Source organism: Equus caballus, chromosome 28 (genome assembly GCF_041296265.1).
Source record: "Equus caballus isolate H_3958 breed thoroughbred chromosome 28, TB-T2T, whole genome shotgun sequence".
Classification (NCBI taxonomy): Eukaryota; Metazoa; Chordata; class Mammalia; order Perissodactyla; family Equidae; genus Equus; species Equus caballus.
This window is the reverse complement of record NC_091711.1, coordinates 14,000,133-14,016,878: the sequence shown is the minus strand read 5'-3', so window position 1 is coordinate 14,016,878 and position 16,746 is coordinate 14,000,133. Positions and strand designations below refer to the sequence as shown.

Genomic DNA, 16,746 nt, shown 5'->3' with positions numbered 1-16,746 from the left:
GCTTTGTTGAACATGAAGAAAAGTTACTTCCCTGCTATTTGCATGAAAAAGCTATTTTGTTTATGATAGAGCTGAGTAATGGTGTATGTTTACATACTTACCTCTTTTATTAACATATTATTGACATAATTTATTATAATTTTATTTTACTGCACTTTGACATTTTTAAACAAAGCAGTGCTAGATTGTCATAATGTGGTTAATATCATAAGAGTTTGTAGGGGCTCCCCATGTTCAAGAGGTTAAGTTCACGTGCTCTGCATCAGTGGCCCAGGGTTTCACAGGTTCGGATCCTGGGCGAAGACATTGCACCGCTCATCAGGCCATGCTGAGGCGGTGTCCCACACAGCACAGCCAGAGGCACTCACAACTAGAATATACAACTACGTACTGGGGGACTTTAGGGAAAAGAACAAAAAAAAAGAGAAAGATTGGCAATAGATGTTAGCTCAGTTGCCAATCTTTAAAAAAAAAGAGTTTGTAATATGCAGACAATAATCAAGAATTTAATAAAGCTTATTAAATTATTATTATTTATCCATTTTGCAACATTGGAAAATTTTGGTAACAAATATCACTTAGTATTGGGGATAGTCACAGGTAATACATGTTACCAAACCAATTAAACTTGTTAATAGAAAGTTTAGGTTGAATACTTATTTTTAATATAATCATTTAACTTCTTGTGCTTTACCATCTCAGGTACAGAACTTGACCAAAACAAAAAAGGTGTACTATTTATTTGATATTTAAAAGCATGTGTTAAAAGAACTTCTGGTGACTCTGATTATAATTGTCAGCTCTTAAAAATATAATATTATATATAGTCATCTTTTCATGTAAAGTAAAAGTGTCGGGCATTTTTTTCCCAGCAATTTCTTTTTAATTTAATGTCCTTTCAGTTTTATTCCTATTTGAAACATTGATTATTTAGAAGTTGATGGATAAAAATGCCAATATGGTAAACTAATTAAATTTCTAGTTTAGTTTGTTGTGTTTGGCTTCTATCTTGTTTAGTTTTGTTATCGGCTGTTGTTGAAATCTTTGTAAGAGGAATATAAGAACTTTTTTCATTAATTTAATTTATTTAAGATTTCTTCATTGTGTGTGTGTATATATATATACATACATGTACACACACATTTGTGTGTTGTATATACATGATCAGAAATTTTTATTATAATTCATCACATTTGGAAAATTACACACCTTTAAGAATTAAAAAAGGTTTGGAATGACCAGATCAAATCTATGATGAAAATCCCATATATCTTATGTGTGTGAATTTAATTAGAATTAATTAGAAACTGTGTAGTTGCCTTTGAACTGCTAAGTTGATCACTGTGGATCTGACTAAGAATCTGTGTATTTATCTGCCTGTCATAATTAACATTTTCAATAGCAATTTTTCTCCTGCTAGAAAAAAATTTGCTGTATTCATTACGATTAATTTGTGTTTATCTGCTTATTAATCATTCCTTGCTGCTAACACAGAAAGAATCTGAGGAAGGAAGCTGGGCGCAGGTAGGAAATTCATATGCTTTAAGATAATTAATGTCGTTTAGCAGACGATGAGGATATACAGTAAGAAGCTATTGTATGTCATAGTATTATAAATCTTCGCAATTTAAGGCAAGGCTAATATGTACATTTAAATTTATTATATTTAATACTGTATATGTCTGTTTAAATCACTGTATTTTTCAAAGAAGATGATTATCATTTTATACCTGGCCTCTTTTGAAAGGGTGATTTCCTTTCTTCTTCAAAAAAATGAATCATACTTAAATTTCTCTTAAATCACCCCTGAATATACTTAGTCAGGAATCATTCAAGCTGTATATAAGGGGAGGGGAGGATTAAAAAAAAACCTCATTTGGAATCACGTTATCTTGAAAGTATAATGGAAAGTGTGTGAAGATTGGGGCTGGAGGGACGTGTGTCAGCATTGGGAGTGTAAGTCTGAAGTCGCTCCTGTTTATTGAGCTGGAATATGAGACAAGCCTCTGTGCTTTGAGCAAAGGTATATGTTTGCAAGGAAGCTGTGCATTGTTTCAGCATTTCTGCATGTTGTATGACTGAAAGAATAAATGCATTAAATTCACTGTGATTCAAACTTTTGACTATATGGAAAATTTGGTAGTTATTACCAGGACTTATACTTAAACATTCAGTAAATTAGGTTTGCATTAGGTTTTGATTTTGGTAAGAATTTATCGTTTTTAAGAACACATAAAAGAAGGGGAGCACCTAGATTTTCATTACAATTGTGAATTTGTCATCTGATAAAGAACTAAGTAGAAAACACTGTAAAATTAATAAAGAGTAATAGTCTTTTCGAAAAATTGGTTTAGAGGTGATGGTTGATTTAGATTTTGATTTTGGCTGTTTAAACAGTGTTTGGTAAGTGCAGTTCATATTGTTAAAATAAAGAATTAGATTGAAGAATTCTTAGTGTTTTGGTCATGCCCTGCTTCCTTAGTCCAGAGCCTCTGTTGATTGATTTCTGAAAATGACTGATTCTTTCCACTGATCCTTAATGGAATACTGTCTGCATGCTATACTAGGTCACAGCAATATCCACGTAGAGCTTCAGCATTCTGTCTCTCTAGCCTCTTGCTCCTTCTCTATTTGTTTACTGAGGTTTCTATTTTCACATCAAGATTTGCCATTACATTTCACATCAAGATTTGGCATTGAAAAGGAGGAAATGGTGAAGTATTAGCCGACAGATAAAAATAAATTAAGTTAAACTACCCATACAAAGAAAGAATCTTTAGGCTCAGCATTTTTACTATACGATGAATGCTGATTTCTTTTTAAAATACATATTTGGATAAAATGTAATTTTCTTTTGAGAATACAAAGTGAATGCAATTGTTTTCTGTAGGCAAGTACCCGATACATATACCCAGAGCTCCATTGCATACCAAAGTAAATCAAATACTTAGAGGCTAAATATTATTTCTGCTTTGTTTCCATATATCATAGTAATTAGATGTCAGTTAAAATAATAGGTAATATTCTCCAATTACCACCTGATTTTATTGGCTAAGAAACTTGACTGCTATAAAACAATTCTAGTGTCCGGTTTTCCTCCAGACGCTGGCGTATGGAGATATGAACCACGAGTGGATTGGAAACGAATGGCTTCCCAGCCTGGGCTTACCTCAGTACAGAAGTTATTTTATGGAATGCTTGGTAGATGCAAGAATGTTAGATCACCTAACAAAAAAAGATCTCCGCGTCCATTTAAAAATGGTGGATAGCTTCCATCGGTAGGTTTCTTCCAAAGGGTAATTAAAGTGAAACAATAAATTATGCGTGTATTACCAGAACAAAAGGAGATGTTTAGGAAATAGAGAATATGTGCTATTGGAAACATTTGTGTTCATCTACTTGGCAAAAAGTTTTCATGCAGCAAATTGGAAGGACAATCTAAAGCAAGGCTGTGTGCATTGTGTGCCCAAAGTTTATGGAACTGTACATGAACAAAATTCTCATACAGTGTAAATCATTTTCCCCATATCTTTAGGAATTTCCCTGTTTGCAATTTGTATCGTGTATGTTTCTATATTAGAAAATTATTTATTAAGAATAAAATTCTGTTTCAAATCTATAAATATATGTGGTTATAAATTATATAATTTAGGGATATACTAGAAAAAAATTCTGAGAAAGAGCTCTCTGAAGAACATTTTCATTTTTTTTTGATTTTTTGTAAATCTTCCAGGGCTTTTGCTTATTTGTACATTAATTTTCAGAAAAAAATACTAAATGGGTTGTAAGATAGCTGTAAGGACACGAATGAATAAAATGAACTTCTTTGTTCAAGTTGTTTACCATCTAGTGGGTAAAACAAGGCTTGTTATAATACCGTGTCATAAATGTTATCTTGTAGCCTGATATCTTTGTAGGTTATGTGAACAATTGTCAGTTGGATTATGATTGTTTCATAAATACTTGATTGTGATGATAAATTATAAATATAAATCTAGACGATTTTGGCTTAGAAAACTCTATTTGGTCATATCCTGCCCAATATTTAATTAGCGACTGAAATGAAAATGGTACAAAAATCAGGTATGTTGATCACATAAAGTTAGGATAAAGGGTTAATAGTTGGGGCTCTTAAATGAAACTCAGAGATATTTTGAGTCTTAATACAGTTGTTGACACTGTTGGATTAAATTTAGTGGAGATAAATATGACAAAGTTTTTAAAAAACTATTAAAATGCTGGATGGGGAATCCATGATTTAAAAGCAATTCAAACGAAAAAGATGTGATTTATAGTGGCCACAAAAATCTCAGGTTTGGTTAATGGCTTGACAGAGCGTATTTAGATTTTATTTATTGGCAGGCACAATAGAAGTCCTACCATATGATGAGGTGACAATAAGAAACTGTATTAACTTATGGACATTACAATGTTATTAATAAAGCAGTAAAAGTCTAGTGGAAAGGTTGAAGAAATTAAAGACATTTAGCTTGAATAAGGGGAGACTTGAGATAAATTTGCTTATGTTTTAATATTATTATGTGATGAGAGAATAAGATTTCCTCTGTTGAACATGTTCTTTTCTAGTTGAAATAGGTGTAGATACTAGGGTGAGTGGTTTAAGTTCAATAGAGAAAGTGGCTTTGTATCACTCTCAATTGCCCTATAGAATACACATTGTGAGGTAGTAAGTTCCCTGTCACTGAACATTTAGGACTTCAAATTTTGTGTGGTTGCATTAAACTTTTGAGTACAAGCATTTTTGGTGACACACTTGTGCTTGTCCTATTCTTCCCTAGATCGAATTTTAATTGCTGTATTATTATAATGCAAATACTATTATAATGATCAAGTTTTTTAAAAAATAAAAATCATTCAATTGATAGAGTTCTTATTTGTTCTGGGACATGCACGAGCTTCATCTTTATGTTATGCTTAGCTCTGACTGCATACTGCATCCCATTGTCTTTACATCCTAGTTTTCCATCCGACAGTGTTGCAATAATATATATCCTCTTTATAGCACAATTTTAAATTACATGTAAAAACTTGACAGACATTAACAAAGAGCCATTGGTTTACCTCAAGCTGCCTAGTTCCTATGATGGTTATTATATCAGTATTATCTACATCCCACTAAATTAATTTGCTGGAGCTACCATAAAAAATACTACAACTAAGTGGCTTAAACAATAGATATTTATTTTCTCACTGTTCTGGAATGTGGAAATCCAAGATCAAGGAGTCAACAGGATTGATTTCTTCTCCTTGGCTTGAGGATGGCCACCTTCTTACTGTGTCATCACATGGTCTTTCCTGTGTGTATGCATTTCCCTGGTTTCTCTGAATCCAAATTTCCTTTTCTTGTAAGCACACCAGTCAAACTGGATTAAGGCCTAGACTAATGGCTTATTTTAACTTAATTATCTCTTTTAACATCCTATCCCCAAATATAGTCACATTCTGAAGTACTAAGGGTTAGGACTTCAACATACTAATTTTGGGAAACACAGTTCAGCCTATAACGTCCGCTTAATGCAGATTTTTTTACATTTTCCTCTGATTCTGAAATATTTGAACTCAACAGTTTCCTTATTAAAATGCAGGGCTTAGAAATGCATCCAACGCTGAGGTGTAAACTGGCCAGTGTTCATGTCTAAATTTGTGTATGTTTCTAAATACTTAAGAAATCACTGAGAACCAAAGCTCTTTGCTCTTGAGCCTAGAGATTCTTTTTTCCTATTATGCTCTTCCACATCCTTTATATCTAATATCACCAAGTCTTCTTTCTTCTCTCTGGTTTCTGGATATTTTTTCATGTTCACGGCAATTGTCCTTATTGTGACCCTTATTTTGGCAGCATTGACCCCCTTAAATGATTTCCTTATCCCCTAGGATTACCTATTTTCCCCCATCTCCTATTTTGCTGCCAGATTATTCTTCCTTAAATCAAAAATTTTTGTTGTCATTTCTTTCTCCTGTGAAAATTGTCCAATAATTCTCTGTCATCTGGATGTACACAATACAAACTTTCCTTAATGTAGCGCCATTCGCCATATGTAATCATATTCCTCCTTGTTTCTCAGCATGGATTTTCAACTCTGCACAGTGTGTCTCACTATCACCACACACTTAAAATTTCATGGGCAATCCTATGTTCATGGTCCTCCATTTTCTTTAATGACCTTTTCTCAGCCACACAATCTTTTAAGGATCAGTCAGTTTTCTTCTCGTCCACAATATTCCTTCCACACAGAAATTCAGTGCCTGCTGACTTGTTCCTTTCACATACTTCTGTATCACTTAGAGTTGGTGTTGATTCATTTTGGTATGTGGTTCTCTTTCTTATTACTTAACTTATTCACGTCTTTATATTATTTTTCTCATCAGTTTAAGAAGAGAGTATCCATTTCTTATAAACTCCTTTCTGTCTTCATAATAGTGACTCTTTAAATTCTTTTCAAATGAGTAAAATGTTCATTTGTCTGCAAGTAATGTTAAAATACCTATTGGAAGACAAAGACATTTGAATAAACAATGTGATCCGTGATTGTTTTCAAGACTATGGTTTTCCCATTTTGAACATAATTTTTTTTAATCTTTAGGAACATTGTGTGCTTAGAATAATTTTATTTCCCTCCAATACCAAAGCATGTGATTACAAATGTAATTTATTAACCTGTTGTCCTAGTAAGCAGTGCATAGTGTTGAATATGCTTAATCAAAGAATATTCTTCATCTGCTGAGTAAATTCAATGTTTTCTTTTTTTAAAAAAATAACAGAACAAGTTTACAGTATGGAATTATGTGCTTAAAACGGTTGAATTATGACAGAAAAGAACTAGAAAGAAGACGAGAAGCAAGCCAACATGAAATAAAAGGTAATATGGCTTTCTTTTATATCAAATGCCTTTTCTCTGAGGTTTTCAGCTTTCACTTTTATGAACCTAAAATGCTGTATGTGTCACAATGGTCACTAAGTAACATAAATATTCAACTAGATAGTGCCATCATTATTTCTTTTTCATTTTAATTAAATAAATAGTTGCCAGTTTTAGAGCTAGTTTCACTTAGGGTAACTTTGGTTGAAAGCAATATCCATGTTAATAACAGAGAGCTGTACATGTGTACAAACACAGAAAAGGATATCATCACATAATAAGGTAAATATCTCATTTGGGGCATATTCTTGATTCTTTAAAATTGAGATTTATACCTCTGGACCTATTAATTATACATTCGGTTTGCCCTAAAGATACCTCCATGTAGATATTTTTGTCAAACTTTTGATAGAACATACTCATTATGACAGAGAAACATGGTATATAATTTATTCTTAGTAGTTTATCTTTGGTTTATACCATTTGAATTTTATTTCAGTCCCCCCAAATTTTATTTTTGTAATATAGTTATAGAAATTAAGGATTTATATAGAAATTATATAGAGATTTTCCTCCTATAACTGAGACTAGCCCATTAATAATTTAGCTATGAATGATTTTAGAAGCATTACTAGTTGCTTCAACCATTTTATGTACAAAAATGTTGATTTGAATAAGAAAAGACACTCCCTACTACAGGTCTATTAAAAAAGCACTCTATTTAACAATTAACCCTCTAAATGTTGAGAAGTACCTTAACATACAAGGGAAAGAATGGTTTAAAAAGAACAATATGTTAGATCCTATACTTGTTAGAGACCACTTAATTTTTATTATTGTTGTTGAAGAAAAATTTAATTGTTGGGTATAAGATATAACTATTTACAGGTTTTCTTTTGGTAAAACTCATCAGTCCATTTATGTATATTTATATTTTTTAAAGGAAAAAAGACTCATTAAGGGAAATATAACCAAACATTTTTGAGGAAAATTTTGGATACAAGCAAAATAAACTACTTATCAGTTATATATACAGTTGCTGTTATCCAAGAGTTGATTTGTGGAAGGTTTTCTTCAGATTCAATGGGTGTTTGTACATTAATTGTTCAAAGTTAGGCATAAATTTCTTTGTCTTCATCTTCACTTCCTTTGGGGCTTACTTTAGATATGAAAATATCACATATTACATATTACCCTCTCCCCATCACATTAAAGTTTAGCACAGTTTTATTCTTTATTTGAGATAATCTTAGACTTCTATAATTTTTGTTTGTGATAAATGATGTCAGAAATTACTTTTATCTTCGGCTGTTCTTGGATAGGACGTTAGTTCTGGTAGAATGGGCTTGAATGCTTGTGAAGGTGATTGGTTAAAAATATTTTTCTATATATGGTTCATTGGAGAGTAGATGGACGCACAATGGATTTCTTGTAACACTTCATTTGACTTATTACATAGGAGCAAGAAAGTGTTTTTCCGTTATCAAAATTGAGTTGTTTGATTTCCCTTTATTCTAGGTCCCCAGGAAATTGCAAGTTTTTAAAAAGCATTGTTGTTCAGTTGAATTGAAGGTTAGGAACTAATTGGCCTAAGATAGAACCCAGACGGAAGTTTGTGCTTGACCTAACAAAAGATGTTTTAGTCCACAAATAGATTTCACCTGTGGGATACCACTTTCTAGTTTTCTTTCTGAAGTGTTTTTTCCAGTTAGCTTTTATGATGCTAGGTCTCACCGCATGGAACGCTTCATCTAGAGATAGATGTAAAGGAGAGGAAGTACCCATTTGGCCTGGCACCAAATATTATATTAGTATTTGGCAGCTGCTGGTTAGAGTGCAGCCCTGAGAAAAAACTGCCATGATTCACTGTGATTATACACAGACAACTGCTTGTGATAAGTAGCCGTGAGTGAGGTCATAAATAGCCCCTGTTTCCTATAACTTATCTGATGACATTTACAGGAATAACTCTTGACTATAACTAGGGGTCTTTGTTATTATCTGAATGTTAATTAACCTTGACCTTAATAAACAGTTTTCTGAAGTGAGAAAACCATGTGAATATCAAGAATGTACTAACATTTAATTTGTTGCTAGGAAACAGTCAACACTGATCTCTAGCCATTTATTGTTTAGGTCAAGAGGATTCCTACAAAGCTTTAAAGTCAGGGCATAAATTTTGCTTGGAAACAGAATTATAGAAAGGGATCTGATTTACAAAATGAAAACAAAGGTATGTTGCTGTTCTGAAGAAGAAAAGTTTGCATTAGTGCTTTCTTTACTTTTCCTATGAATAAGTGGATTACTTTTTATATTTGATAACTCTTAACTGTGGCAATGAAATTTTTGATGGACATATATTTTCAGAAATATGGTGTCTACATATATCTTAGACTATCAAAATATAAACCCAGCGTTAGGAAGGAATAAACACTTCCTAGTCACAAATCTAATGCAAAGAAAACTGGATAGTTTTGTTGTTTTTTGAGGAAACTATTATCCTATTAGTTTTTTAAACTGTTGCATTTAGTGAAAACAATTGGAGAACTGTTACTGTCAGCCACACATCCCTAACTTTTGAAGTGTGAGTGAGGTGTAGCCAGTAGTTGGAACTAATCAGTTGCTGTTAACAGTAGCTGATTAATATCACCAAGATATAATACTAAGCAACTTACATTCTATTTTCTGAGGTCTAACACCTCAATGGAACAAGCTGAGGAAAACATAAACTTTAGGACAAACCCTGGGACACCCAGTGAATATAAATAATGTAAAATTTCCATATATCCTAAAGGTCATTAAGGAAATCCTTTGCTTTGCTGAAGACATGGGGAAAGAAAGAGCCAACACACTGAGGGAGACAATAAACATCCTACTTCCTGAAGAAATTCATTCTGCTGTGGCTGCAGCAGGAAATAGTAATAAGACTGGGAAGTGGGCATTTTGAGTCTTTCCTCACATGTTCCCCATTAACTAAATCCAAAGAGAAACTTAGGGCCTTTCTTTTGAAATAAGATTATTCAAACCACAACAGGAATTAAGTAGAGAGATGTGAGGCAGATATAGCTTCCAGATTCATATACAAATGCTTTATCATCACTGTGGATTGGCAGAGACAAAGAGAGCACAAACTTATGTGAAGAACTTCTGCTTCGGACTACAATGGAGTACACTGAATCAGACCAATCTTCAACGGAGAACAAGTAGAAAGGCTAGATAAAGCAATAAACAGCTGTTGGAAGGTGGCGGAAAGCAACTAAGACGCCTAGGACTTGAGAGCCTGTGATCCTAGAAAAAAGAGAAATGTGTTGAGGCAAGCCTGTCATTCTCTGCTGCTTGCCCTGTCTCACAGAGTAGGGGAAGGAAATTGTAATTTAGAGGTCCCAAAGTTGCCAGGCCTTGAGGGACCAAGATCGTGGAGAAAAAAGGAAATAAATAAGCCTGACATTTTACACAACTTTCCTCTTGAGAGATTTTTCCATTATAAAGTCTGGGATTCAATAAAAAAAAAAATACATGAGATGTCAAATAATGGGGCAAAATGAGGAAAAAGCAGAAAAAAGAAACATGTCCACAGGTGACCTGAATCTTTTTCTTTTTATCAGACATGGACTTTAAAACAATTGTGATTAATGCGTTAAGAAAATAAATGACAAAATAGAAAATTTTAATACATAGCTAGAATCAATATGTTAAGAAATGATCAAACGGAAATTTGAAGGAGCAGAAAGTTTAAAACTGAAATTAGGAATTTGACAAGTGGTTTAACAAAAAAATATAAGTTTAGTGAAGTGAAAGATAAATCACTTGAAAATATCTGGCTTGAAACATGAAAAAGAACAAAAGGATGAATGATACAAAACAGATCATTACACATATTGGACACAGTGAAGAGTCTAGTATAGGTCTGTTGGAATCTTAGAACAAGAATGAATGAGAAAGAAGTGATATTTGAAAAGATAATGGGGGAGATTGAAGAAAAAAACAATTAGAAACAAGCTGCAGACTCAAGACTGCATGAATGCCAAGCAAGATTAAAAGAAAAGGGAGGAAACACACATCTAGAAACATTGTGGTGAGGCTGCTGAAAACCGTGACCAAAAGAAGGCAAAACAAAATAAAACAAACAAACAAAAGCTTTAGAATCTGCCAGAGGAAACTTCACATTACTTTCAAAGGAGCAAAATAAGATATCTGACTCCACAACAAATAATGCCAGAGGAAAACGAAATGACATCCTTAAAATGCTGATGGAAACTAACTTCTTACCAAAAGTCTATGATTGTGGGTCCATAAGATTAAAGGCAGAATTCATACATTTTCCGACAAACAAAATCTGAGGGAATACAGCACTAGGAAATCCAAAGGGAAAAGAAATATTAGAATGAGCTATTCAGGCAGGAATGATCATACAGAGAAATTTTAAAATGCAGACAGTGTAAGGACAACTGAAAGAATGTATGGGAAACTTAGCAGTGATGATAAAAACAATAATAACAATGTCCATTGGCTTTAAATTTTGCATAGAATTAAAATATGTAACAACTATAATGTAAAAGGAAGGAAGGGAGTTAATGGAATTAAACTGTTTGAAGCTCTTTGCATTATCCAGGAATGATAACAGCACTAATTTACAGTAGATTATAAATCAAAGATGTATATTATAAGCTCTAAGTGTGACTACTAAAAAAATGATATCAAATGGATAAATAAAAAGCTAATAGAGGGGCAGAATAAAATTATTTTTAAAAGATAATTAATTTTTAAAAAGGTAACAAAGGAGAGAAAAGGAACAAAAGACGTGAGACAAATAGAAACCAAATAGAAAGATGGTAGATTTAAACTCAAATATCTGAGTAATAATACTAAACGGGAGTGGATTAATCCCATTAAAGGACAGATGAGAAAATAAAACAGTTATATACTGTTTACAACCTTAGATACGAGGACATAGAAAAGTTGGAAGTAAAGGAGAGAAACACGTAAATACTAAGGGAAGCTGCTGTAGTTCTTCTGACATCAGATCACAGACGTTGAGGCCAGAAACATGACTAGGAATAAGCACTGATAACACTGATCCAGATAAACTCATAATAAAAAGAAAGGTATGGCAAACGTGTATGCATCTAATATATAGACGTAAATATGAAAAGCAAAAACTGACAGATCTAAAAGGAGAGGTAAATATTTTCACAGTCATAGTGGGAGATGCTAAGAATCTCAGAAATTGGTAAGACAGGTAGATAAAGTAAATTAATAAAGATATAGGAGATTTGAAGGATATGATTAAAAATCTGAATCTGACATTTATAGACTGCTTCGCTGAACATCTGCAGAATACATATTTCTTCCAAGGACACAGATTATTTACCACAACTGACTATATCCTAAGACATAATGGAAATTCCAAAACATACAGATTTATGCCTCAATATGTATATAGTCAAATTAAACTAAAAATCAGGAATAAAAAATTAGAAAATCTCTAAATATTTGTTGGTTAAACAATACACTTCTAAACAGCCCATGAATCAAAGAAGAAATCACAAAGAAGTTGGGAAATATTTTGACTGAATGATAATGAAAATGAGACATCAAAACTTGTGGGCTGCAGTAAAGCTATAATACGCTGACTGCATTTATAACAAAGAAGCTCCACATTATCTATGTACTCATCTCAAGAAGCTATAAAAAACGTAAATTAATTTCAAAGAAAATGGAAGGAAGGAAATAATAAAAGTAACAGTAGAAGTTATTATAATAGAAAATATGATAGTGCAAATGAAACAAAACCAAAGCTAGTTCTTCGAAAAGACTAATATAATTGACAGTCTCCTACCAAAGTTAAGGAGAAAAGAGAAAAGGTGCAAATAACCAATATAAGAAATAAAATGGCAATATAGCTACAAATCCTTTAGATATTAAAGTGATTAGAGGATTTTAGGAAAAACTTTATGGCAAAATAATTTGAAAAATTAGAAAGGGACAAATGCCTAGAAAAGACACAAATTACTTGAGGAAAAGTCTTAATAGTTCTATAACTATTACAAAAATTGAACCCACAATTTAAAGAATCTCATAAAGAAAATGTCTTGTGCAGAAAGCTTCATCATTGAATTCTTCCAAATATTTAAGGAAAAGAATAACACAAATCTTATACATATTCTTTCAGGGATTAGAAAGAGAGCAAAGACTTCCCCCTCATTTTATGAGACCAACATAACCTTGCTAGCAGTCACTAATAAGGACACCAACAAAGGATAATTTCAGACAAACAGAATCCAGAAATAAGTAAAAAGGATAATACGTCATGCCCAAGATGATTTAATTTCAGGAATTTTAGGGTTAACACTTGATAATTTCATCAATGTAACTGACCAAATTAACAGAATATAGGAGAAAAATCAAGATTTTCTCAGCAGATTAAGAAAGCCAAGTTATCAAAATTCAATACCTTGGCAAATTAGAAACAGAAAAGGAATTCCTTAAACTGATAATGAGTATCTACTAAAAATGTATAAAAATCTGACTTGTTAGTAAAATATTGAGTGCTTTACCACCACTTTTATTCAAGGTTAAGCTGGAAGGTTTTTTTGTTTTTTGTTTAAAAACAATTTTTTTTGAGGAAGATTAGCCCTGAGCTAACATTTGCCGCCAATCCTCCTCTTTTTGCTGAGGAAGACTGGCCCTGAGCTAACATCTGTGCCCATCCTCCTCTATCTTATATGTGGGATACCTGCCACAGCATGGCTTGATAAGCGGTGCCATAGCTCCACACCTGGGATCCAGGCCGGTGAACCCCAGGCCATCGCCAAAGCAGACCTCATGAACTTAACTGCTACTCCACCAGGCCAGCTGCTAAACTAGAAATTTTAATCAGTGCAATAAGAAGAGAAAAACAAATTTTAAAAAGAGATGTAAGGATTAGAAAGGATATATAGAAAATCCAAATAATCTAATGATATGCCATTAGAATTATATGTGAATTTAACAAGGTCTGTAGATAAAAATTCAATATGGCTAAAAAGAAATGAGCTATCAAACCATGAAAAGACATGGAGGGACCTTAAATCCATGTTACTAAGTGAACGAAGCCAATCTGAAAAGTCTGGGTACTATATGATTCCAACTATGTGGCATTCTGGAAAAGGGAAAACTATGGAAACAGTAAAAAGATCAATGTTTTCCTGCTGTTAGAGGGGAGGGAGGGATGCATAGATGTAGCACAAGGGATTTTTAGGGCAGTGAAACTACTCTGTATGATATTATAATGGTGGATACATGCCATTACCCATTTGTCAAAACCCATACAAGAGAGAGAGAGCCCTAATGTTAACTATGGACTTTCTGTCAAGGCAGGTTCATCAATTGCAACAAATGTACCATTCTGGTGTGGGATTTTTATAGTTGGGGAGGCTGTGCCTGTATAGGGGCACAGAGTATATTGAAACTCTGTACTTTCTGCTCAATTTTGCTATAAACTTAAAAATACTCAAAAAAATAAAGTCTATTTTGAAATTTCAATAGAAAAATCAACTATATTTCCAGTATGCAAGATATTAACAAGGAATATAGGAGGACAATCAAACATCAAATAAAATTAAAGATCTGTGAGATTCCTATACATAGAACTAAAACAAATTGTTGAGGGAAATTAAATAAAACCTTAAAATGGACCTACAGGTTTAATGCAATCTTAATCAAAATCCAAATTAGGTAGGGGAGGGGAGTTTTAAATTGACTATATCAGATTTTAAAATGTGTAGTGAAATTCAAAAACCAAGAATAGCCAAGAGAATACTGAATATAAAAATAAAGTAAAATGCAAGGACTTAGGCTACTATATATCAAGAATTATTATAAAGCTACAATAAATAAGACAGAATGATCTTGGAATAGATTAATAGAGCCATAGAATAGAATTGCAAGTCTAGAAACAGACTCATACTTATATGAACACTTGATTTATGACATACATGACACTGTAGTGATTTTTTTCAATGTACAGTGCTGAAACAATTGGCCACTGACTTTTTTTTAAAGGAATTTTGATCATACCTCCTGCTGTACAAACAGTAAATCAAAGTGAAATGTAGATTACATATGAAAAGTAAAAAATAAAATAGAATAAAATTAAGCTTCTAAAAATGAACATAGAGAAATATTGTCATATTCTCTTGACATAGGCAAATATTTCTTACACGTGACACAAAAAACCACTACCCCAAAGGAAGACTGATAAACTGAAATTCATTAAAATTAATGGCCACCAAAAGACAAAATTAAGAGAGCAAAGACAGTTTCAGAGTTGGAAAAGCTACTTCTAATACATATCTAACAAAGGACTTATATCTAACTCTTGCAAATGAATAAGAAAAGGATGGACACATTAAAAAAATGGACCTACGATAAATATAGGAACTTCATAAAAGAGGATTTCCAAAAGGCCAATAAATATATACAAAATTGCTTAACAGGTAGATATCAGGCAGTTATAGGTCAAAACTACAATGAGATACTACATGTATCGTTTGCAAGGGCTGCTGTAACAAAGTACCAAAAATGGGAAGCTTAAACAACAGAAATTTATCGTCTCAAAGTTCTGGAGGCTAGATTAAGTTATCAGTGGGGTTGGTTCCTCTTGGGCGCTGTGAAGAAAAATCAGTTCCATGCCTCTCCCCTACCTTCTGGTGGTTTGCTGACAATCTTGTTGTTGTTGGACTTGTAGAAGCATCATCCTGACCTTTGTCTTCATCTTCACGTGGTATTCTCCCTGTGTGCATATCTTATTTCCAAATTTCTCATTTTAAGAAGGAAACCAGTCGTATTGGATTAGGACCCATACCAATAACCTCATTTTACCTTGGTTACTTCCATAAAGACTGTATCTCCAAATAAGAAAACATTCTGAGATATTCCAAGATACTGGGGATTAGAACTTCAACATATGCATCTTGAGGGGAGGCAATTCAACCCATAAGAACACAGATTTACCATAATGTCTAAAAACAAGAAAAAAAACAAAACGTGAAAAAATGCAAAGTATTGGTAAAGATACCGATTTTCATACACTGTTACTAGGGTTTAAATTGTGAGAGTGGAATTTATTTAGCAGTAGATACTAATGTTAAATGTGTGTATGAAACATGACTCACCAATTCCATTCCTTGTTAATTACTCAACAACAATGTGTATATATGCAACAAAATACATATATAAGAATGTTCAAAGCAGCACTATCCTTAGTAATGCATAGTGGAATCCACCCAAAGGTCTGTCCACATAGAATGGATAAATGTTGACATAATCATACATTGGGATACTAAATAGCAATGGAAATAAACCAGCCTCTGCTATTTGCCATAGCATGGATGAATCCCATACTGAGTGAAAGGCACAGACACAAAAGTACATATTGTATGATTTCATTTATAAAAAAGCTAAAAAAAACAGGCAAAACTAATCTTTGGTAAGGATAGTGACTGAGAAAGGACATAAGGTGACCTGTGTGGGGCTAAGGTGTTACTTTATTGCTTTAATGTTATACACAAGAAAACCTAACTTGGTTATAAATGGATGCAGTAGGACAAATTAGTAATGCTTTTGAAAAACGTAAACAATACATAAACACTCTCCCCCCCGACAAACACACACAAAATACTACCCTGATTTTTGCAGATAACTTAAATGGGGGAAAATACAGCTGAAGTTGAAGAACATCCCTCAAAGTATTCTTTATGCTTTTTCTTGAAGAGGTATAAATTTCATACAGAAAGAAAAGAAAATTAACAGGAAAACTTTTACTGTAATAGGTAATTATGGGTTTCATTTCCCTTTCTACAGGATTAGAAAAAAAGGTGTTAAT

At 32.9% G+C, this 16,746-nt stretch overlaps 1 protein-coding gene and 1 long non-coding RNA gene across 51 annotated transcripts in view; one reads left to right on the top strand and one right to left on the bottom strand.

Moving 5' to 3' along the window:
- PPFIA2 (PTPRF interacting protein alpha 2) overlaps positions 1-16,746 on the top strand; it is a 451,986-nt gene that overhangs the window by 425,066 nt on the left and 10,174 nt on the right. For 32 of the 50 annotated variants that reach the window (XM_070253915.1, XM_070253920.1, XM_070253907.1 and 29 more), the window contains 3 exons: positions 1,495-1,524; positions 3,085-3,278; positions 6,784-6,881. In XM_070253915.1, coding sequence (XP_070110016.1) covers positions 1,495-1,524; positions 3,085-3,278; positions 6,784-6,881 — 322 coding nt within the window. The remainder of the gene's footprint in view (positions 1-1,494; positions 1,525-3,084; positions 3,279-6,783; positions 6,882-16,746) is intronic. The other 18 variants (XM_070253923.1, XM_070253918.1, XM_070253919.1 and 15 more) reach the window with 2 other exon arrangements.
- On the bottom strand, positions 5,182-15,883 carry LOC138921169 (uncharacterized). The gene is made up of 2 exons (XR_011433516.1): positions 15,744-15,883; positions 5,182-6,506 (listed from the first exon to the last, which is right to left on the bottom strand). It is a non-coding gene; the product is annotated as an uncharacterized lncRNA (long non-coding RNA).